Raw genomic sequence first — 25,467 nt, 5'->3', positions numbered from 1 at the left:
CGCACATACACATACTACTAAACTCCATCTCACAAGTTAGGAGACCCATTCTTTAATCTGGATTTCACCCTAAATTCTCAGGGTAATTCAGCAAATAATGTCATTTTTCAAGTCTCAGGTAATTTGTCTAAAAAAAATATCAGAGACTGGATTGAAATACAGTTCCCAAACTACTGCTGTTCATCCTGCCACCATGTTCTCTCTACTGCTTGTAACAGCAAGGCTCTGGGGCCTGGGGCAGCAGAAGTTGCAAGCTGTTCGCCTGGTCTATGAGCACGCTTTCAGGGTTCCCAATGCCCTCCAACTCACCCAACTGTACAGTAAAGCATTTTTATTTTCCATGTGAGTCACAGTGTCAACACCACTGGGAGGCATTAGTCTAGATCCGAGATTTAGGTCAATCACAGTCATCCAACCTCCTCTAAGCAAGTGACCCAGAACTGTCCCAAGTAGCCTATCTCCTCTGCCACAAAGATTGCTCCCAGAATGGAATCAGAACCCACTGGACTAGAACTAAGCAAGAAGGACAGTCCCTTCCCAGGGAAGTTACTCTATGAAAAGGGGACACATCTAGAGTACTAAAAGCCATCTTACTTAACAAGTGATGAGAATAAAGTCCAAAATAAAGCGACCAAAATGGAGGACGGCAGCGAGCTTTGAAATTATCATCTGAGACCTCTGAAACAAGCTGTTCCAGAAGCCACTGCATTCTTAGCTTTCCAGTTCACATGAATTTATACTTTTTTTTTCTCCTTCAGATTGTCCATTGCTGCTGGAGGCAATCCACTTCTCATGGAAAACAACCTTAACAACTCTCAGTCCAAGCCATACAGACACAGATCCTGCTTCTCTGGTACTTGTTTTACAAGAACTCCTTAGTGGTTCAGATATATTTCCTGCTTACGGAGTCTGCTACCGCGAGAACGGTCTCTCTTCCCAAGCTCATATGCTGAAGCCCTATTCACCAACGTGACTGTCTAGAAATGGGTCTTCAGGAGATCATTACGGTTACATGGAGTCCTAAGAGCAGGACCCTCATGTCATAGGACTGTGACTTTGTTTTTTTTGTTTGTTTGTTTGTTTTTAAAGATTTTATTTATTTATTTGACAGAGAGAGATCACAAGTAGGCAGAGAGGCAGGCAGAGAGAGAGAGAGAGAGGAGGAGGAAGCAGGCTCTCCGCTGAGCAGAGAGCCTGATGTGGGACTCGATCCCAGGACCCTGAGATCATGACCTGAGCTGAAGGCAGAGGCTTAACCCACTGAGCCACCCAGGTGCCCCAGGACTGTGACTTTGTAAGAGAAAAAGAGCTCTCCCATCCCCACCCCATGTGAGGACACAGAGAAAAACACAGTGACTGCAAGCCAGGAAAAAAAAACTCTCAACAGAACAGGGCCATAATGACACTTTGATCTGAGTCTCCAACTCTGAAACTGTGAGAAAACCATTTCTGAAAATAAAGCCACCCCAGTCTATGGTATTTCATTACAGCAGCTCAAGCAGACTCAGACACAGCCCCAACTGAGAACCACCGGGTTATGTGCCCTCCAACTATCTGTTAGCTCTCAAATTGTATAATATTCTCTGATTTTATGGACGCATGAAGAATTAAAGTTCATACAGAATATTTAAGGATGCAGTCCAATTTTTTAAAACATTTTCCAAGTGAAGAATAGAGAAACAAATATAAACCAGAGATTTTTAAAGGTCAACTATGAATCAATTTTTTTTGAAGATTCTATTTATTTATTTAACAGAGAGAGAGATCATAAGTAGGCAGAGAGGCAGACAGAGAAAGAGGGGGAAGCAGGCTCCCTGCTGAGCAGAGAGCCCGATATGGGCCTCGATCCCAGGACTCTGAGATCATGACCTGAGCAGAAGGCAGAGGCCCAACCCACTGACCAATCCAGGCGCCCCTGAATCAATTTTTTAATAAATTGCATTACTACTCTTCAGCATTCTTTCTCAGCCAGGTTCTCTTACTTTATTTTCCAAAAGTCTCCCATCATTTAGTGTTCCTGTGGAAACCAAAGAGAAAGCTGCGAAGAAAGGACTATGTCTATCTGACTTTTCTTATTTAATTTTTTGAGAAGGGGGAGTGGGAGGGGGGCAGATGGAGAGGGAGAATCTCAAGCAGGCTCCAGGCCCAGCCCTGGAGCCTGAAACAGGGCTCAGTCCCACAACCCTGAGATCATGACCAGAGCCAAAATCAAGAGTCAGATGTTGAGCCACCTGAGCCACCGAGGTGCCCTACCTATCTGCCTTTTATTAGAAGCTGCCTTCAATCCCTTTGAAGAAAGGTAAAGTATTCAATCCAGTAACAAACTGTCATTTGAATGCACTGGACAGATTTTCAGAGCTTCTCTGCCATTTAGAATAAAAAGTCACCTGGTCTTTGTTACCATAAAGGTCCTTTCTGAAAAAAGCAAAGGAAAATGGTGTTCTTACTAAAGACTACATTTATTTGCTCGTCATTGGTTTATTAAAACCTACCACATGGCAATGATTGTTCTTCCTTTTTTTTTTTTTTAATACTACATACCTGGTTAATGAAGAGATTACAAAACTCTTGCAATAGGACTATAATCCGAGCAGGAGTATTATAAAACTTGGAATGACTCCAGATGAGGCAGGTGGTATGAAATAACGGGGTGATGAGCGCACGGATCTGAGGGAATTCTGTCTCCTGGAGACACTGAACATGTCTTCTCAGGGGTCTCAGGTAAAGCTCCACATCTTGGGCTTCCAGGAGCGCTAAGAGGAACGAAAACCACCATCAATGGGATGCAGTCTCTTTTTCTAAATTCACTTTACAAGTTCAAGAAAACAATGCTAAAGAACATAGCTATACTTAAATAGGGACCCCACAACTGAGCCACTATGGATTTGGAAGACTTATACACAGTCTGCATGTAGCAGGCATCCAAGCAATCCCTGGTGTCGTTACCTACAGAGCCCAAGGAAAGCATGATGCAACACTCAATGGGAAAACACACCTTTAAGATCTAAGGATATTTACCCAACTGCACGAAACTACAGAAATAAAACAGGTCAGCAAAGTTGTCATCACTTTATGGTTGGGGTTACAAGCTCATCATTGGAATGTTAATTCCTCTTAGGTACTTGGTATCAGGAAAATTTCAGTGTCTCATCCCAGTGTCCTATGAGAGTAACTCAGGCAATGACTGTGGAATTTTATATTATTCAAAATGTAACTACTAAAATTGTCCCCTACAGGTGATAAAAAAAATAATTTGGAACTAGAGAGAGGTGAAGGCGGTAGGATATTGTGAATGTAGTAAGTGTCATTCAACACTACATTCAAAATGGTTATTTTTATGTGAGATGAATTTTATCTCCATCTTAAAAATCATTAAGCAGGATAAGGAATATTTCCCCAAAATGCGATATACATGAAGAAAATAATTACTGCTTAATGTAATCCAAATTTTCTCTTGATTAAAATTAGTAATTTCAGGGATTCCTGGCTGGCTCCGTCAGTAAAGCATGCAACTCAATCTCAGGATGGGCAGTGCAAACCCCACACTAGGTGCAGAGCTTACTTCAAAAAAACAGACATCTCATGGGGCGCCTGGGTGGCTCAGTGGGTTAAGCCTCTGCCTTCAGCTCAGGTCATGATCTCAGGGTCCTGGGATCGAGCCCCCCATCGAGCTCTCCGCACGGTGGAGAGTCTGCACCCCCCCCACCCTCTCTGCCTGCCGCTCTGCCTACTTGTGATCTCTCTCTGTCAAATAAAATTAAAAAAAAAAAAAACCTTGAAAAACAAAAACGGGCATCTCGGTACCTCAGTCAGTAAAGCACCTAACACGATTTCTGCTCAGGTCATGATTTCAGGGTTGTGAGATCAAGCCCCAAGTCAGACTCTGTGCTAGGCAGCAAGCCTGCTGGAGAATCTCTCTCCCTCCCTTCCTCTGCCCCTCCCCTCCACCCCTCACCAAAACTGCTCGCTTTAAAAAAAAAAAAAAAAAAAATCAGTCAATTAATGTACCCTGAATGGATCTCCAACCAACTGGATTTTGCTCCTGAGACTACAAATACCTTTGATTAACTAAAAGCAGGCTTTATTTATGAAGGTAGGGAATTAACTAAATTCTTATTTTCTGGGTTTATCCCAAAAGATTCCTGTCAGGGGCAAAAAACAAAGCAACACAAACCTGCCAACATTTTTGAGCTGTCAGGGTCAGGAATGCACCACTCCTATTACTCCACTTAACAATAACCCATTTTTCTGTCCATCTAAACAATAAAGACCTCAGAAGAAAGAGAGCATCCAAGAACTGTTTTCTTCCCGGGTTGTACTCATGCTTTCAAATTAGTGTTTTTATCAATGTTAATTTCAAAATTAAATAATCACATCTGATAAGTGCCTTTCAAATACAATAAGCACATCTGGTGATTTCACAAGGCCTCAAGGACGTCCATGAGAGGGAATCTTGGATGTCTAACTGACAATGGCTTCGGGCCACCTGTTCTACTGAAAGGGTTTATGTCTGAATCTCGAAATCCATGTGCTCCTAAGGCCCTGAGTACCCCTGGGATTTGTTCCTGTAGAAACTTTATCCACAGAAAATTTTCCTGTTATACCAAGACAGAAAAAAATTTGAGGACTTTTGACTCACTGAAGATATGTCACTGTGTGCCTAGTACTATGTACCCTGTATAATTTATCTTCAATCCAAAGGTTCTTGGCCAGGAAATGTTTTGCCCCCAGGGCTCATTTGGCAATGTCTGGTGACATTTTTGATGGTCACAGCTGCAATGGGGTGGGGGTGGGGGGGTGGGAGGGGTGGAGGCCATGGATGCTGCTCAACATCCAGCAATGCACAGGGCAGCTCCCCACAACCAACAATCATCCTGTCCAAAATGTCAATGGTGATAAACCATGAAAAGAATGAAAAAAAAAAAAAAAAGACAAGGTTGAGAAATAGTGCTCTAATCCTCAGAACAATTCTGCAAGGAAGGTGTTAACATGCCAATTTGGCTGATGAAAACCGGAGGCTCAGCAAATTTAAGATGTACTAAGTGGAGCTCGGACAGGAATTCTGATCTGATAGACCTTCAAACCCAAATATTCCCCCTCATGATCCCCTTCCCAAGAGAGCTCCTGGGGAAAACCATGAAGAGATAATCTAACTCTGAAGTGTATTTTAAGTATTTCCTAACTTACATATATTATATAGGAAGAAATTAAAGAGCCGCTAGGAGAAGCAAGATGGCGGAGGAGTAGCAGACTGAAATGACATCAGGTCCCAGGAGTCCAGCTAGATAGTTATCAAACCATTCTGAACACCTGCAAACTAAACAGGAGATAGAAGAGAAGAACAGCAATTCTAGGAACAGAAAATCGACCACTTTCTGAAAGGTAGGACGAGTGGAGAAGTGAATCCAAAATGATGGGAAGATAGACCGAGGCGGGAGGGGCCATTTTCCAGCAAGTGGTGGAGCAGCAGAGCACAAAATCGGAACTTTTAGAAGTCTGCTCCACTGAGGGACATCACTCTAGAGGCTAAGCGGGGGTGGAGACCTCGCGGGGACAGTGCGGTCTCAGGTACCATGGGGTCACAGAAAGACCAGGGTGTCTGAGTGTGGCAGAGCTCCCAGGTATCCAAGAAGGGAAGCCAGCTGCAGAGATGGAGCTGAGGAGTGGGCTATCAACTCAGGTTTACATTAAACAGTGATCCAAGGCACAGTTGGGCCAGTGCTCTTTGAGCAGGGACTCCATAAGTGGCAGATCCGGAGAGACTCACCTTCCTCCTCTGGAAGGAGCGGCATGGGAGCATGTGGCAGGAATCTGCTGGGTTTGGGGACTCCAAACGGACCATGCACCAGAGACAGAAATGCTCAGGCATAGGCCGGGTGAGCATGGAGCACAGTCGGAGACCAGGGAGATGGGAGGTATTGACTGTTTTGCTCTGAGGGCACACTGAAGAGTGGGGCCCTGAGCTCTCAGCTCCTATGGGCTGGAGATTGGGAGGCGACCATCTTCATTCCCACACTCTAAAGCTGTATGGAAAGCCCCCAAGAGCAAACCTGAGCAGATTACTTAGCTTGGGCCCAGGCAAGGGTGGTGCAATCCATCTCAGGCAAAGACATTTGATACTCACTGCAAAAGACCCCTCCCCCAAAAGATCAGCAAACACATCCAGCCAAGATCAAGCTCACCAATCAAGGAGAAGAGTAGAACTCCAGAGCTAGGGGAAAGCAACGCATAGAATTCATAGATTTTAGTCATGATCCTTTAGTCTTGGATAAATTTTTTTCCTATTTTTTCCTTATTCTATTTTTTTAACTTTTCCTCTTTCCTCTTTTAATGTTTTTTAACTACTTTATCATAGCAATACCTTTCTTAAAAAATCCTTTTAAACCTTCATTGTTGTAGTCATATTTTATCCCTTCATTGGTATTTAACCTTATTTTTTGTATATAGTTTTTTTTCTAAAATTTTGGAATACAATTTCTTCTACTAGATCAAAATATACCCTAAATCTAGCACATGCCTTTGTTCTAGTCTCCAGCCTGAGCACACACTCTCCTCTTATTTTTTCTTTTTCCAACCAACTTATCCTATCAATTCCTTTTTTAGAATTTTTTCTTAATTTTCATCTTTACAGTCATATTCCATCCCTTCATCGTGGTTACCCTTATTTTTGTGTATATATATATAAGTTTTTCTTTTAAATGTTGGGAGGTGGTTTCTTCTAAGAGACCAGAATATACCCAAAATCAAGTGGGTGGCTCTGTTCTATTCACCAGTCTAATATATATATATATATATATATATATATATATTTTTTTTTTTTTTTAATTTTTAACTTTTTTATATCTATTTCCTTTTTTCCCCTATCTTCTCCCCTCGATTTTGGGTCTCTTCTGATTTGGTTAGCATACATTTTTCTGGTTCTTTGCCACCCTTTCAGTATTTTATTCTCTTGTTCATATATTCTTATCTGGATAAAATGACAAGGCAGAAAAACTCACCACAAAAAAAAGAACAAGATGCAGTACTGACGGTTAGGGACCTAATCAATATGGACATTGGTAATACGTCAGAACTAGAGTTCAGAATGACGATTCTCAAGATGCTAGCTGGGCTTGAGAAAGGCATGGAAGATATTACAGGAACCTGTTCTGGAGAAATAAAATCCCTTTCTGGAGAAATAAAAGAATTAAAATCTAACCAAGTTGAAATCCAAAAAACCTATTAATGAGGTGCAATAAAAAATGGAGGCTCTTACTGCTAGGAAAAATGAGGCAGAGGAGAGAATTAGTGATATAGAAGACCAAATGACAGAGAATAAAGAAACTGACAAAAAGAGAGACAAATAACTACTGGACAACAAGGGGAGAATTCGAGAGGTAAGTGATGCCATAAGATGAAACAATATTAGAATAATTTGCCTTTCAGAAGAAGAAGAAAGAGAGAGGGGGGCAGAAGGTATATTGGAGCACATTATAGTAGAGAATTTCCCTAATACAGCAAAGGGAACAAGCATCAAATCCAGAAGACACAGAGAACCCCCCTCAAAATCAATAAAAATAGGTCCACACCCTGTCATGTAATAGTAAAACTTACAAGTCTTAGTGACAAAGAGAAAATCCTGAAGGCAGCCCGGGACAAGAAGTCTGTAACATACAATGGTAAAAATATTAGATTGGCAGCAGACTTATCCACAGAGACCTGGCAGGCCAGAAAGAACTGGCATGATATATTCAGAGTACTAAATGAGAAAAATATGCAGCCAAGAATACTATATCCAGCTAGGCTATCATTGAAAATAGAAGGAGAGATAAAAAGCTTCCAGCACAAACAAAAGCTGAAAGAATTTGCAAACACCAAACCAGCCCTACAGGAAATATGAAAGGGGTCCTCTAAGCAAAGAGAGAGCCTAAAAGTAGTAGACCAGAAAGGAACAGAGACAATATACAGTAGCAATCACCTTACAAGCAATACAATGGCACTAAATTCATATCTTTCAACAATTACCCTGAAAATAAATGGGCTAAATGCCCCAATCAAAAGACACAGGGTATCAGAATGGATAAAAAAATAAGACCCATCAATATACTGTCTATAAGAAACTAATTTAGAACCAAAGACACCTCCAGACACCTCATTTGAAGTGAGGGGGTGCAAAACAATTTACCATGCTAATGGACATCAAAAGAAAGATGGGGTGGCAATCCTTATATCAGATAAATTAGATTTTAAGTCAAAGACTATAATAAGAGATGAGGAAGGACACTATATCATATTTAAAGGGTCTGTCCAACAAAAAGATCTAACAATTTTAAATATCTATGCCCCTAACATGGGAGAAGCCAACTATATAAACCAATTAATGACAAAATCAAAGAAACACATCAACAATAATACAATATTAGTAGGGGACTTCAAGAACCCCCTCACTGAAATGGACAGATCATCCAAGCAAAAGATCAACAAGGGAAAAAAGGCCTTAAATGACACACTGGACCACATGGACATCACAGATATATTCAGAACATTCCATCCCAAAGGAACAGAATACACATTCTTCTCTAGTGCACATGGAACATTCTCCAGAATAGATCACATCCTTGGTCATAAATCAGGTCTCAACCATTACCAAAAGATTGCGGTCATTTCCTGCATATTTTCAGACCACAATGCTTTGAAGCTAGAACTCAATCACAAGAGGAAAGTTGGAAAGAGGTCAAATACATGGAGGCTAAAGAGTATCCTACTTAAGAATGAATGGGTTAACCAGGTAATTAAAGAAGAATTGAAAAAAAAAAAAAAACCATGGAAACAAATGAAAATGAAAACACAACTGTTCAAAATCTGTGGGACATAATAAAGGTGGTCCTGGAAGGAAAGTATATAGCGATACAAGCCTTTCTCAAGAAACAAGAAAGGTCTCAAGTACACAACCTAACCTATGCCTAAAGGAGCTAGAGAAAGAACAGCAAAGAAAGCCTAAACCCAGCAGGAGAAGAGAAATAATAAAGATCAGAGCAGAAATCAATGAAACAGAAACCAAAAGAACAGTAGAATAGATCAATGAAACTGGGAGCTGGTTCGTTGAAAGAATTAGTAAGATTGATAAACCCCTGGCCAGACTTATCAAAAAGAAAAGAGAAAGGACCTAAATAAAATCATGAATGAAAGAGGAGAGCACAACCAACGCCAAAGAAATACAAGCAATTATAAGAACATATTATGAGCAGGGGTGCCTGGATGGCTCAGTGGGTTAGGGCCTCTGCCTTCAGCTCGGGTCATGGTCCCAGGGTCCCGGGGTAATCCAGTGGGGAGCCTGCTTCCCCCTCTCTCTCTGCCTGCCTCTCTGCCTACTTGTGATCTCTGTCAGTCAAATGAACAAAAAAAAAAAAAAAAAAAAAAAAGAACATACTATGAGCAACTATATGCCAGCAAATTTGACAATCTAGAAGATGTCATAGACATCTATGTCATAGACATAGAGATGTATAAAATACCAAAACTGAACCAGGAAGAAATAGAAAACCTGAACAGATGCATAACCAGTAAGGAGATTGAAGCAGTCATCAAAAATCTCCCACCAAACAAGAGCCCAGGGCCAGATGGCTTCCCAGGGGAATTCTGCCAAACATTTCAAGAAGAATTAGTACCTATTCTCCTGAAACTGTTCCAAAAAAAAAAAATAGAAATGGAATGAAAACTTCCAAACTCGTTTCATGAGGCCAGCATTACCTTGATCCCAAAAACAGACAAAGACCCCATCAAAAAGGAAAATTACAAACCAATATCCTTGATGAAGAGAGATGCAAAAATTCTCACCAAAATACTAGCCAATAGAATCCAACAGTACATTAAAAGGATTATTCACCACGACCAAGTGGGATTTACTCCTGGGCTGCAAGATTGGTTCAACATCCGCAAATCAATCAATGTGATACATTAATAAAAGAATGAGAACCATATGATACTCTCAATAGATGCTGAAAAAGCATTTGACAAAGCACAGCATCCTTTCTTGATCAAAACTCTTCAAGTGTAGGGATAGAGGGTACATACCTCAATATCATCAAAGCCATCTATGAAAAATCCACAGCAAATGCAAATATCATTCTCAATGGGGAAAAACTGAGAGCTTTTCCCCTAAGGTCAGGAACACAGGAGGAATGCCCACTATGACCACTGCCATTCAAAATAGTACTAGAAGTCCTAGCCTCGGCCATCAGACAACAAAAAGAAATAAAACGCATCCAAATCGGCAAAGGAGTCAAACTCTCACTCTTTACAGATGATATAATATTTTATGTGGAAAACCCAAAAGACTCCACTCCAAGAGTGGAGACTGCTAGAACTCATACAGGAATTCAGTAAACTGTCAAGATATAAAATCAACACACAGAAATCAGTTGCATTTTTATACACCAACAGCAAGACAGAAGAAAGAGAAATTAAGAAGTTGATCCCATTTACAATTGCACCCAAAACCATAAGATACCTAGGAATCAACCTAACCAAAGAGGCAAAGAAACTGTACTCAGAAAGCAATAAAGTACTCATGAAAGAAATTGAGGAAGACAAAAAGAAATGGAAAAACATTCCATATTCATGGATTGGAAGATCAAATATTGTGAAAATGTCTATGCTACCTAGAGCAATCTACACATTCAATGCAATCCCTATCAAAGTACCATCCATTTTTTTTTTCAAAGAAATGGAACAAATAATCCTAAAATTTACATGGAACCAGAAAAGACCCTAATAGCCAGAGGAATGTTGAAAAAGAAAGTCAAAGTTGGTGGCATCACAATTCAAGCTCTACTACAAAGCTGTCGTCATCAAGACAGTATGGTACTGGCACAAAAACAGACACATAGATCAATGGCAGAGAACAGAGAGCCCAGAAATAGACCCTCAACTCTATGGTCAACTAATCTTCAACAAAGCAGGAAAGAATGTCCAATGGAAAAAAGTCTCCTCAACAAATAGTGTTGGGAAAATTGGACAGCCACATACAGAAGAATGAAACTGGACCATGTCCTTACACCACACACAAAATAGACTCAAGATGGGTGAAAGACCTCAATGTGAGACAGGAATCCATCAAAATCCTTGAGGAGAACACAGGCAGCAACCTCTTCAACCTCAGCTGCAGCAACTTCTTCCTAAGGAACATCGCCAAAGGCCAGGGAAGCAAGGGCAAAAATGAACTATTGGGACTTCATCAAGATCAAAAGCTTTTGCACAGCAAAGGACAGTCAACCAAACCAAAAGACAACTGACAGAATGGGAGAAGATATTTGCAAATGACATATCAGATAAAGGGTTAGTATCCAAAATCTATAAAGTACTTATCAAACTCAACACCCAAAGAACAAATAATCCAATCAAGAAATGGGCAGAGGACATGAACAGACATTTCTGTAAAGAAGACATCCAGATGGCCAACAGACATATGAAAAAGTGCTCCCTATCACTCGGCCTCAGGGAAATACAAATCAAAACCACAATGAGATACCACCTCACTCCAGTCAGAATGGCTAAAATTAACAAGGCAGGAAACGAAAGATGCTGGCAAGGATATGGAGAAATGGGAACCCTCCTACACTGTTGGTAGGAATGCAAGCTGGTGCAGCCACTCTGGAAAACAGCACGGAGGTTCCTCAAAAAGTTGAAAGTAGAGCTACCCTACGACCCAGTAGTCACACTACTAGGTATTTACCGTAAAGATACAAATGTAGTGATCCAAAGGCACACGTGCACATGAATGTTTATAGCAGCAATGTCCTCAAGAGCCAAACTATGGAAAGAACCTGGATGTCCATCAACAGATGAATGGATAAAGAAGATGTGGTATATATATACAGTTTAATAGTATACAACCATCAAAAGAAATGAAAGATTGCCATTTGCAACAACATGGGTGGAACTAGAGGGTATTATGCTGAGCGAAATAAGTCACTCAGAGAAAGACAATTATCATATGATCTCCCTGATATGAGGAATTTGAGAGGCAGGGTGGGGACTTTGGGGGGAAGGAAAGGAAAAAATAAAATAAGATGGGAGGGAGACAAACCATAAGACACTCTTAATCTCACAAAACAAACTGAGGGTTGCTGGAGGGTGGGGAAGTAGCTATAGGGTGGTTGGGTTATGGACATTGGGGAGGGTATGTGCTATGGTGAATGCTGTGAAATGTGTAAGCCTGACGATTCACAGACCTGTACCCCTGGGGCAAATAATACATTATATGTTAATAAAAATAATTAATAAATTAAAAAAAATTAAGCAGTCATTTTCTAATGTTAGAAATCAAAAAAGCTATTATCTTCCAATTATCTTCCATTTGCAACATTAAAAACTTCAGTCTCATGTGTTTTCCTTTTTGCTTAAATATGCCTCAAGAAACATGAAGAGAAATCAAGAAACAAGATGGCTGTCACCCCTGGGTGGAGCTGACACTGGACAGTGAGGGGACAAGGGGACTTTTCACTGAAACTTCTGGTTTTTCACCATGTGCATGCACTTGTTCAAAATTCGACAAACTGTCCTCTATGTTTAATCCTCACAGAAACTTCGATGAAGAATTTGAACTCTTTTGAATTAAGTGTGTGGTGGATGCCAAGTACCAGCGACTCTATCAGAGAGTTACTGGACTAAGTGGAGCCCCACATTGACTAAGAAACCCCCATGTTGGGCTTCCATTCACCCCCTGCAAAGGCCTTGCTCCCATACATTCTGATTAGAACTTCCATCTGGAGCCCATTTGCTAGGTCCCTACAATCTATCCTAAAAGTAGTTTAATATCACTGGAGAAGGAAGCACTGATGAAGATGTATTTATCCTTAGAAGAGCCAAGGGCCTTCACCTCATGTACATGCTAATGGCGAAAGGTAGATGAGGCTGGGCGGGCGGCAGGTAGGGTAAGATAAGGTGGGACACCAACACCAGACCAAAAAACAAGAGTCTTACCATTTTTCACAGCCACGAAAATGTCCTTCAAAGTTGGAAAATAGCTGCTCTGTTTAATTTTCAGGATCCTAACCATGTTGAGGACAACAGGAGCTTGAAGCTAATTGAAAAAGAAAATGAAGCAGAAGCTGGAATAATGACTAAATAGATGCATTCGGTAATGAAATACTTAAGTTCTATTCCAATCATGCACGATACACACAGCATTTCACACGCAAAGATGTATCTGGTTTCAGGTTGAAAATTTTTAACAGCATTTCTTCCTTAAGCTTGAATTTTATTTTACATTTATAGCTCTGAGTTTTCAAAAAGTGTGTCAATTTACACTTCATGTGTAAAATGTCAAATTTTCCATATAAAATCTCTTGCTATGTTTCAGAAAATCTGAGAGACATGTGAACATGCAAATGAATGTCTTAGTTTCCTGAACATTAAATTAAGTACTACATCAGGCAAACACCAGAGGAAGTAAAGTTAGCTCTTCTAAAGCCACATCTCTCCACCAAGCAACACTCCACTCCTTCTTAAATCAATTCAATCAACTAGATTAATTAAATTTTACCATCTTCAACATTTCCCTGGGGGAACCACTCTCTATGCCACAGTGTTTCCAATTATCAAAAGCTGTCAAAATAGTCTCAAAAAGGCAAAATTACTTTTAATCCTCATTCATTTTTACTTTTTTTCTTTTTTAATAGAGAACACACACATACAAGTTGGGGGTAAGGCACAGAGAGAGAGGAGAGAGGAAATCCCCAGCAGCCTTCATGCCCAGCTTCAAGCCTGAGGTGGGGCTCTATCTCACAGCCCTGAGGTCATGACTTGAGCAGAAATCAGGAGTCGGAAGACTTAACCAACTAAGCCACCCAAGAGCCCCCATCCCATTCATTTTTAAATGATACAGAACTTCGGAAAGAGAACGGACTATTAGGTCAAAGACAGTATGTTAAACCGTTAAAGTGATTAGAAATCACTATTCCAGAAACCAGATTCTACAACAGACTTGGCTAAATTAGTTGACAAGCCATGTGGGGGAACGGTCTACTTACTTGATCATAAACGCATGACAGATTCTCTCTCCTCATCATCCAGAAATCCAGTTCAGTTTGAGGATTTGAGTGAAGACCACTCAGCAAAGGCTGCACTAAATCTTTTTCTACAATCTCTTGAATTTGATGTGACCATTTAATAACCACAGTCTCAATCGCATGGAGTAGCGTCCTTTCATTTATGTCTAACGTACCAACACTGAAATGATCAACAGAATAATTCAAAAACCAATGACCTCACCCAAAGGATGAGAGGACTCGGGTGGTAAGCAGTACTTTCAACACGAACTAGTTTTCCAAATTTAAGTATTTCAGAATCAGATCTTTTATTTTTATAGCCTCAATTTTAATTGTGGCATCAACACTGGAAAACAAATGATCATATGCTCACACCATTACTGCCCAAAGAACTTGGCTGGCATCTTGCAATTGTTACAACTTGCTTTTTGGGCTTGTAAGAAGGATACTTTGTGGGTTGTTCTTTTTGTTGTTGTTTTGTTTTGAAGATTTTATTCATCCATTTGAGAGAGAGAGAGAGAGAGAGTATGAAAGGGGAGAAGGTCAGAGGGAGAAGTAGACTCCCCGTGGAGCTGGGAGCCCGATGTGGGACTTGATCTCAGGACTCTGGGATCATGACCTGAGCCGAAGGCAGTCACTTCACCTACTGAGCCACCCAAGCGCTCAAGAAGGATACTTTGTAAGTAAGCAATAGGTGCTCTGCACAACTTTTTAAAAAATGATATAGCTCTAATAATTATCTTACTAATAGTTTTCTGGGGAAATGATATTAATTGGGTATGTGGGCTCTCCATTTTAACAACCTATGTATATCATATCATTACATACTTGGTCTCGGAGTATTTCCGATCCAGGTCCATTTTCCCTGCTATCGTGGGAATTGGTAGCAGAGTTCTTCTCAGCATTTTGCCCCGAAAAACATGCATTTTACTTTTTATGACTTCTACATGGCGTTCCATGTCTTGTGAAATGAAACAGGACCAGGATTTATGGTTGTTCCTATTAGAAAGAATGGGCACTAAAATCTACAGAAAGAGAAACATTTTCAAAAAGAGGTTAATTTACAGACAACGTACTCCTTCAAAGATTTTCTTATCACACAAAATCGGCCACAAAACCACTCCATTTGTTCAATACCTTCCTAGGATATCAAATTTACAAAGACAGGACACCATCAGTATCCCATTGAGACTTCATCAATTAGATAAAATCTTTCAAAGTGGAAATACGACGCGGCCTGTTGGTTCATTAACCCATTCATCAAGCATTCGAGGAGGTTCCCAATAATGCAAACACTGCATAAAGCAAGCACAGTCATGCCAGGTAGGCAAACAGCTTTCTTCAGGCAAACCAAGCACATTGGCAGGTACATAAATGAAAAAAAATCTTTTTGAATCACATCAAGGCAAAAGTGAATAAATCTTCTCAACCCCTGGGGGCACACCAGTGCATTCAAGTTTCACAGTCAAAAACATGTTTATGGGGCACCTGGGTGGCTCAGTGGGTTAAAACCTCTGCCTTCTGCTCAGGTCATGATCTCAGGGTTCTGGGATCGAGTCCCAGATCGGCCTCTCTGCTCGGCAGGAAGCCCGCTTCCCCCCCAACCCTGCCTGCCTCTCTGCCTACTTGTGATCTGTCAAATAAATAAATAAAATCTTTAAAAAAAATTATTTGTTAATCACATGGCCCTTTTTTGGAATTCCCTCTACCACTGAAATGGGCGCATCACGTATGGGACGCCAAGCATGTGAAAGCCTTCAACAATCGTGTTTGTGTTCCCAGTGCCCAGCATATGTTAACAAGAATCTTGTTGAGTGAATGAAGTTTCTAGCCTCTTTCTGCTTCCCACCCCTTTCTAGTATCGACTAATTTCCAACACTTTTCATTTTTCTGATAATCCGCCAGGTGTACCAGCATTATACCATAAAATTTCCACTAGCTAAAATGCTCAGAACATAATTAGTCCCCCTTTTCAAAGTCTATTTTGACAATACAATCACTTTTGTTTTCTAATGGTGTTGAAACAAGTCTTTCCAAATCGCATTATTACATTTTCCTGCTTAGCGCCTGCTACATGTCAAGCTAGAAGAGCAGAGTAAGAAACGGTCTCTGCTTGCAATGGCTCAGTGGGTTAGGTCCTTTGCTCCAAGAACTGCCATGATTTGAGGCATATTCAGGATGGGAAGTGGAGACACAGGATAAACACACTGATCTGTAAAAATCATTCAGGACTCCAGAAGTAGAATGCTTCTGGAAAACTGCCAGTCTGGCCTGCCCAGAATTAGCTTCGGGAAAGGCACAGTTGTTCATGAAGAGCTTTGGAAATCACACTGAAGGGTCAAAGCTTGTTGGGCAGAACATGCACCGACCTATTGGAAAACTTCTTTCTTGACTAAATCCCAGATTTCAACAATTATTTCTGAACATCAGGCATGAGGAAAATTCTGGTTATTCGGCATAGCTAATTTACTGGGTACGGTTTCAAACTTTCACTCCACTTATGATTCTATGACAAAGCCAGCTTCTTTTAAAGTATTTCTGTCACACGCTGTAGATAAAACTGTGAAATTCTGAGCCATGTGCTTTGCAGAGCGATTAGTCAAAGAGCTAGAGCATCACTATAAACCTCGTTTAAAACAAGTAGACCTGGGATGTGCTATTTAATTACAGTACGTCTTATTAAACTATATACAGAGTAATTCAATTAGTTGGGGGTTTTATTTTGTTTCCATTGGGAAGGGTTTTTTTTGCCTACTTTTTGGGGTATAGAGGAAAAATTCCAAGCTTTTTCTGAAAACTAAAATAATTTGTTTACATATTCAATAGATGTACAATGTGTAACTATAAATTAAAGAACTAGGGACGCCTGGGTGGCTCAGTTGGTTAAGCAGCTGCCTTCGGCTCAAGTCATGATCCCAGCGTCCTGGGATCGAGTCCCACATCGGGCCCCTTGCTCGACGGGGAGCCTGCTTCGCCCTCTGCCTCTGCCTGCCACTCTGTCTGCCTGTGCTCTCTCTCTAACAAATAAAATCTTAAAAAAAAAAAATAAATAAATTAAAGAACTATGGGGCCTAGTGATGGTTTTCTCTACTTAACTTCTTTGATCTTTTTTAAAGATTTTATTTTGTTCATTTAAGAGAGAACATGAGTGGAGGGAGAAGCAGAGCTAGTGGGATAAGCAGACTCCATGTCGCCTGCAGAGCCCAACCCAGGGCTCAACCCAATAATTCGGAAACCACCACCTGAGTTGAAATCCAGAATCAAGAACCCAACTGACTGAGCCACCCAGGTGCCCCCCTTCTTTAATCCTTTTTTAACTGGGGATTTTCTTCTCATAATGGTTCTTAAGTCAACAGAGACTGTCACCTGGGCAGTACTTTCAGGAGCCAGGGCTTCTCCCAGACTTTTTTTTTTTCCTCTTTACTTTTTTTTAAATTAACATATAATTTATTCTTTGCCCCAAGGGTACAGGTCTGTGGATCATCAGGCTTACACGTTTCACAGCACTCACCATAGTCTCCCAGACTTCTTAAACTGGAATGCCCAAGGATGGGACCTAGACACTAACCTCAAAAACCAAATCATACTTCCATTTTGGCTTGAAGCCAAATGAGTAACGAAGATAATTCACAATTATTACTTCTTTAAGGATTTGGGTCAATATAATAAAGAGCTACATGACATTTTAAATAGTTTTGCTAAATACAATACAACTACAAACCACACTGTATGGCAACATGTAATAATGTTGAGCAGATTGGGAGTTCAACTTGGGACAGGTTAGATCTGAAACATTACACACTAAGTGGCCACGTCCACAAGGAAGGTGGACATCAGAGCTTGGAGTTTAGGAGAGAGCCAGGCTGGAAACAGAAGTCTGGGAGGCCCCGAGAACCTCAGCGTCAATTCCCATTACTCTGTGGAGTGGAGTCAAACTCCAAAAACTGCTCAACATTGACTATAAGTGAGAGTATCATTTAAAGGAGGAAATAACAAATATGAAGGCACAAATGACTTTCCCCACTTACAGTTCAAACACTTGGTCCATTCCTTCCTTATTCTATCCCATTAAAGAAGTCAAACACCAGAAAACTCTCTCAGTACCTTCCAAAGCAATCTCTGTATCAGTCTCTCCTTCATTCAACAGAATCACCAGTTCCCTAGTCCTTGCACGTAGTGTGGTTATCGTTAATGTACAAATGAGAAAGTTAGAAGTTGATTAGCTTGGAATGAAAGGCATGAAGGACCACTGACATTCCATTCGACTCCACAACTTCCTAATTAAGGCTGCCCTGATAAAAACCTTCCCAGAATGTGCATTACCACAACCATCTTCCAATCAACCACATGAGTTTGGGCTCAGCCATTGCCTTTGCTGGCAACCACCTGAAATACACGGCTGTTTCTGTCTCTTTGTCCGTTTATTTTTTCTAATCAGCCTCTCCAGCCTTGTTTCTCACCACTTTCCGGCTCTGGTTCCCCCGTCCATCTACAATAATCCATTCCTTTTTAAAAAATCAACCTTCATTTCCTCACCTCTGTGCCTTCACACTGTTTCTCCCTCTGCTCAGAATGCCCTTCCTCCTCCACCTAGCTCTCTCCTCCTTGTCCTTCCACACTGTGAGGACCAAGTAATTCACCATACAGCTGTGGAAGCTTTTGAGAGGAAAATTATTAGCAGACATTAACTGATCTGTAACAGGTGGAAACCCGAAGCATCCCAGGTGAAGTGAGATCTATGATCATCCTGTTCCAGAGTCCCCACACCCCTGCCAGCCCTCCAGGTGTGGCAAGCGCCCCTATGCTCCCACAACATGACCACTGTGGCCTCCCACAGCGGACCCAGCAGTCCGCCTCCCTGAACAGACTGCATACTTCCCGAGGGTGCAAACTACATCACTAGTTGCCACGTCTGTCCTGTCACCAGCACCAAGTAGGTCTTCAGTAAATATAGGTTAATAACTGAGATTAGCATGAAATTCCCCAAGTGTCCTTTCCACATGTCCAGAAAGATTAAAATGGACTATCAGAGATCATACACCAAGTGCTTCTTCTCTAAAGGAATACCTTGATGCCTCAGTGTTTTGTCTCTTACGGGAACAGCATGTCAAGTAGCCCTTAACTGACTTTGATTCGCTGAACAAGTACTGAGCTCAGGCAAGGTCTTAGGTGTCTGGGCCACAAGTGGGAGCCAAACAAAGACTCAGAGCAGGGGCTAGGGTAAGGCAAGTGAGGCCTTCATGGAGCTGAATATCTATTGGATATTACTATCTATTGGATATTATTGGAGCTGAATATCTAAGGGCATCAAAAAACTCAGGAATGGAGATGAGTAATATTTTAAGTTTGTTTTAGTTTTGTTTTTTAGGCTTTATTTGAGAGAGAGCAAGTGAGTGCACACTCTCACATGTGAGTGTGGAGGTGGGGTGGGGGGAGACAGAGGGAGAGGATCTCAAGCCCACTCCCCTTTGACTATGGAGACCAACACTAGGCTCAATCTAATAACCCCTAAGATTATAACCTGAGATAAAACCAAGAGTCAACCCTTAACTGACTGAGCCAAAAGGGCGCCCCTTAAGGCATTTTTAAATCAAAATTAATGCAAAGAAAGTCATGAGGAACACATTATCGACATTTTAAAATAAAGACAGCAACCAATATTCCTGACTTATTTTTGCCCCAGGCTCCAATATGATCTGATACGGCACTTTGAACTATCCAGTTTTTATTTAAAGTATTGATTTTTAAATTTTTAAAATTTCTTTTTTTAACACACTGCACTAAAACTTCATCTTGATTACTGGGTTCTTGTTTTTCCTCCTTGCCCACCTGTAAATTTCACTCTTGAACTGAGTGCCTCATTTGCTACCTCTAATCTCCACCCTGCAAAGGTTCCTGCCCTCCAAAGGGTGGCTTCACTAAAAGGAGTATTTGAGCAGAAAGACGTGAAGGACATGAAGGTGCTCACTGCGTGAATTCTGGGGAAGATAAAGAAACAGCAGGAACGACAAGGTACCTAAGACAAGTAATAGCAAAAAAGTCGTGGAGAGGTCAGATCACAGATTCTGGACTAGGGTTTTCATTCCATAGTAAGGCTAAGAATGACCTGATGATCCTGATGCAGGAGCTCTGAAGAAGGACCTGAGATTCTAGAGTGGTAACAACTTTCTAGCTAATACTGAGAGCTCTGATCCACAAAGAACATGCCAGGGAGTGAAAGGGGACGCAGGGCAGGGTCTGAGCAGAGAAGTGACATGTTCTGACTCAATGCTTCAACAGAATCCCTCCAGCAGCTATGCTGGGAATAAGTTCTAGATGGGAACCATGCAAAAGCAGAGGCCTCCATTATGAGACTATTGAGAGACCAAGGCAAACCAGCCCAGAATCGCAGGTGGAGGAGAGTATGAAGGCGGATTCTGAAGGTATTTTGAAGGTAGAACTTACATGATTTCATGGCTGAATGGATACAAAGAAAGGAGTCAGGGTTGACTCCAAAGTATTCTGGCTTGAGCAACTGCAAGGATGGAGTTCACATCCACTGTCCTGGAGGTAACCACAAGTAATGCAGGTTGGGGAAGATGAGTTCAACGTTGGATAGTAGGTTTGGGATGTTTATTATCCAACAAGCATGAATTTCAGGAAAACAAGTGGATCTCCAAGTTTGAAATTTGGGAGAGAGCTCTCAGCTAGAAAGAGAAGTTTAAGAGTACCTTGCACAGCATAAACCACTGTCAATCAGCCAGTTTTGTGAGCTATACTGGATACCAAGCAAAGACAATCCTCACATAATCCTTTTAAAAACTATTTTAAAGAGGGGCGCCTGGGTGGCTTAGTTGGTTAAGTGGCTGCCTTCGGCTCAGGTCATGATCCCAGTGTCCTGGGATCGAGTCCCATATCGGGCTCCTTGCTCTGCAGGGAGCCTGCTTCTCCCTCTGCCTCTGTCTGCCTGTGCTCTCTCTCTCTGACAAATAAATTAAAAAAATTAAAAAAAAAAAAACAAAACTATTTTAAAGAGACTGACTGTGCCCAGGCAGGGGCCGAGGTAGAGAGAGCATCTCAAGCGACTCCCCGCTGAGCACAGAGCCTGACACAGGACTCCACCCCTTGACCCTGAGATCACAATCCAAGCTGAAATCCGTTGATATCAAGAGTCAGATGCTCAGCCTACTGAGCCACCAGGGGCCCTCCTTGTAAATGCTTTTAACCTAACATACTGTCATGCCTTACTGCTTTGTTCATACCAAATTTAAACCTTATTCATAAATAAACCGACTTCATAAGTGCATTCTCACTTTTTCCCCCCTAATACTCAGATTCTCAAGCATAATTACATCAATCTTCTAAACCACTTAAACTCTGAGGTTCTGAATGCTTTATACCTACAATAAACATACTTATTGATGGCTTATGCTCTTCCATTTAACGTTTTCCAGAGCAGAATGCAGACCCCCTGGTACTGACACAAATCCAGAAAAAGGTAAGAAAGAGGAACTTGAGAGAGCTGTGTATCTTCTGTTGCGAGACACTGATGGTAGTGAAAAATTCCAATGAAGAGTGCAACCTTGCCCTTCCAAGCCCCAGTGGATGGCAATTTGGGTTCAAATGACCAAAATCCATTCACATGTCATGTGAAATTCTTCCATCAGGTTCAGTTCAATAAAAATTTCTTGCGCTCCTGCTACAGACCAAAAAGTGCCCCAGAAGCTTGGGGGATTAAAAACTCTCTTAGCATCTCCCTGAAATCATCTAAAACCAAGTCAATTAAACAGGAGGAGAGGGAAACTGAGGCAGGAAACCAAGGCAGGATACCGAAGTTGGGAGTGAGAACTTGGATGGTCCCAAGAGAGCAACGACTCGGGAAGCAGAAGAGGCACGGAACAGGGAGACTGGCAAATCCTGAGTAATAAATATGCTAGTAATTATTCCTACCTTAAGCATTGGCCTTGGCAGGTCTGAACTGATCATGGAGCTCTGATATATAATCTAGTGTTTCCTGAAGTTTGGGCACATTAGAATCACCTGGGGATCTTCAACTCCCACTGGGTTCCGACTCCATTCTCATTAATTGGTATTAGGAGTGACAGGGCAAGGGTAGATTAGAAAGTTCCCCAGGTGATTCTAATGTTCAGCAAAGTTTAAGAACCACTACTCTAGTTCTAGAGATCCTGGTCATTTGGTACATCTTTCCTCAAAGCTGGTCTTTGAACAACCACCAAAAGTATGAGGTTAGACAGGAAGATCGGCCCCATCCCAGACCTCCTAGAGCAGCCTGCCTTTAATAAAATCCCCCGGATCCCACATTAAACCCCACTTTAAAAACCTCTAAAAATCTTAAAAAAAAACAAACAACCTCTAAAAATCTTAAAAAAAAAAAAAAAAAAAAAACCTTTAAAAACCCTACATTAAAACATCCTACCTTAAAAGTTTAAGTAACCTGGGTTTAGAGGGCTCTTCTCTAAGGGTAGAGAAAGAGGAATTTTAAAGCAATCATTTCAAAAACTTTGTTTCCATTACCTTTTCCCCCTTATCTAACCTGAGTGACACAGAAACTAAGGGAAATCTGAAAAACTTGTAATACTCATTTACAAAGTGTCAGTCTGTCTCCACTCAATGTCGAATTTAAAACTAGAGCTAATTACAAAAGGCTATTCAATTCAAGCTGCTTTTTACTTCCATTATTTAGAAACAAAAAGGATAATCCTACAAATTACTGTACGTTGAATATTAGCACCAGTATCATCTCATTTCAGAAAGAGTCTGTTATCACATTCCATCTATCTCGCTAAAAAGATTACTGGCTTCTACATTTTTTTAATAGCCAGAGTTTTTCTGAATAATTCCAAGCAACAGAGAAATAAATTAAAGATTCAGATATTAAACATAGCCTAGTACCTCATCTAGGAAAGCAGTTACATGTCCAAATGGTGAGGCAGTTAACTCTCCAAACAAAACCGTTTGAGAAAAATCATGTACTCCAATATTTTTGGTAATCTTCTTGGCAATATAGACAAGTTTATGTTTTGCATCTCTTGGAATCTGAAACAAGAGCAAGATAATTAGTTTAAGTTCACAGTACAGTTTCCACATTAACAAACAGGATTTGCTGTTCCTAACTTGTAGCTGGATTGCTAGAAAAAGAAAAAACCTGGCATCTAGCCTATCTTTATACATAAGGTAGTTCTGCTGCTCTTCCCCCTTTCTACAAAATGTATACACTTTTGTTCTTTTATAATGCTAATTTTATGGCCTTATTGGTGTGGAAATATCACCTTTTTTTTTAATTTTTTTATTTTAATAAACATATAATGTATTTTTATCCCCAGGGGTACAGGTCTGTGAATCGTCTGGTTTACACATTTCACAGCACTCATCATAGCCCATGGAAATATCACCTTTAAAGGGCGTGCCAATTAGCCAAGATCATTACATCCCATAACATCTCCTAATTAAAAACAAATATAACAAGAATTTAGAAGTTTTCTATCTCAGCAAAGGTTTATTCCTTTTTATAATCTTTTTGTTGTTTGGAAATAAGCCAAACTGAAATGAAGACCAGGCACAGGAAGTTAATATTTACTTCTATTCTCAAGATAAAATGTTTAATGAATATATTCTATCATTTCCCCAACTATTGAGTTATTTCTTCAGATATTGCCATTTAACTTGGGTAATACTGGAGTTAAGTGTCCTACCTCCTTGTTTGACAAATTTTTAATTATTTATAACTGTGAAAGTAGCAGAACAAAAAATTTCAACACTCAAACTCCTAAGGCAAACTCCTGTTAGTCTCTTTCTCCTCTGGGATTCCATTTCCCAACTATTAAAGTGACCACCTTTACTGATAACAAAAACAAAACACAGAACAACAACAACAAAAAAAACCACTTCTACAACATTCCACTGAGGCACTGTACAACACTGAAGACTGTAAATCTTGTTCCAAACTTTTCCTACTTAAAAAAAAAAAATACACGCTGTGATACCTTAATCTTCAAGCTCTTCAAGTGGAGCAGTAAAAAAAATTTTTTTTTAATTTTAAAAAGGAAAGAAAAAGAGAAAAGAAAAAGGGAAAAAGTTGGAAAGAAAGAAGGGATTGTCCCCCTCCACGGTTGGTAAATACCATGTGAGCGCTGATTGCCCGGGCACTCCTTTTTTAAGGACGAAGTATTTTACTTGAGATGAAACGTGACAAGCAGTCAGACTGAGCACAGGACAAATCATTCAGGCTCTGCGAAACATTTTTTAAAAACAGGTCCCCAGACCCAGGAGAGACTGAAACGGTAGCTCTCCGGAAACAAGAACCCACCTTTCGCCTAAGGTCCAGATAGCTAAAGAAAGCGCAGCTTTTCTCGGTCGGTCGAACAAGCCGACCTTCCAGAAAACTAAACTACAGCTGCTTAATGCTTAACTGCAGAGTGGGCGCACGTGGGGGCGGGAGGAGGGATTTCATAGAATCCACAGCAAGAGCTCGAAAGAAAGTTTTTTAAAGCGCCCGAGTGCGTGCTCCACGGGAACCCAAGGAGGCGCGACTGGCCTGTCCCGGCTATGCAGAGCAGACGGCGAGACCAGGTCCCTCTGCCCGTCGTCCCTTACCTCCCGGGAGACCGCGAGCGGCCCCGCGGCGGCGACGCTGAACACAAGGCAGGCGGGACCAGGGCTCTCCAGAAACTCCCCCAGCACCTGCCGGTGGTCCTCGCTCTCCAAATACTGGCTCCACTTCTCCGCCGGGAGCCCCAGCATCAGCTCCAGGCAGCCGCCGAGAAAGCGCACCCGCGAGTCTCGGGCGAAACTCAGCGCTCTTCTGGCGGCCGCCTCCTCCTCATCCTCCTCTTCCTCCTCCTGGTCTATCAGGCCCGCCACCTCCAGGTCAGCGCCCGGGGTTAGGCGAAGGGCCGGGCCTTCTGGGAAGCCGCGCGCCTCCCGGGCTGCCATCCCGCGCGTCCGAGAGGATGCGGGACGGGTCGGCTCCCGGCGCTCGCCCCTGCCCAGCCTGGGGTGGGCGAGGACTCCTCTCTCCTCCCACACGCGTCTCGAGAGGCGCCCACCTCCTCGGGCGATTGCAAGCAGCGTGGCCCTCGCCCCCACCTGGGGCTACTTGGCTGGAGGGTGTTGCTCGCAGGGCGAGTCCTGCCCGCGGAGGCTCCGGCTGGAGAGGAGCTGCGCGTCCCGTTTCCCGGGAGACGGCGTCCCCGCCCCAGCCGCTGGGGGCGGAGTCAGCACCGGGGGTGGGGCCTTCGGACTCAGGGCTCAGAACTCGGCGGGAGCGCGGGCCGCGGGTCTGAGCCGCTGGGTGGGCCGCCGCTTCTGCCGTCTCGCTGCTGGGCCTGTGGGATGTTTGGTGTAGCTCCTAGCCAGCGAAAGTAAAAGCCCAGCACTGATTAATCATGGTTTAAGCAGTGCCGTCTGGTGCCGAGCTCCATACTAAATCCTTCACCTT

The 25,467-nt window shown here is 41.8% G+C and overlaps 1 protein-coding gene across 2 annotated transcripts in view; it reads right to left on the bottom strand.

Moving 5' to 3' along the window:
* Positions 1-24,785, bottom strand: part of DNAH11 (dynein axonemal heavy chain 11) — a 331,865-nt gene extending 307,080 nt beyond the window's left edge. For both annotated transcript variants that reach the window (XM_080818899.1, XM_080818900.1), the window contains exons 1-6: positions 24,624-24,785; positions 22,923-23,066; positions 14,859-15,055; positions 14,013-14,211; positions 12,964-13,063; positions 2,542-2,753 (exon numbers count right to left, since the gene is read on the bottom strand). In XM_080818899.1, coding sequence (XP_080675025.1) covers positions 2,542-2,753; positions 12,964-13,063; positions 14,013-14,211; positions 14,859-15,055; positions 22,923-23,066; positions 24,624-24,770 — 999 coding nt within the window. In that variant the 5' untranslated portion in view covers positions 24,771-24,785. The remainder of the gene's footprint in view (positions 1-2,541; positions 2,754-12,963; positions 13,064-14,012; positions 14,212-14,858; positions 15,056-22,922; positions 23,067-24,623) is intronic.
* Between the last annotated feature and the right edge of the window lie 682 nt (positions 24,786-25,467).

This window comes from Martes martes (assembly GCF_963455335.1).
Source record: "Martes martes genome assembly, chromosome: 11".
Taxonomy (NCBI): domain Eukaryota; kingdom Metazoa; phylum Chordata; class Mammalia; order Carnivora; family Mustelidae; genus Martes; species Martes martes.
Note: the sequence above shows the minus strand (reverse complement) of the source record. Positions and strands in the feature narration are given on the sequence as shown.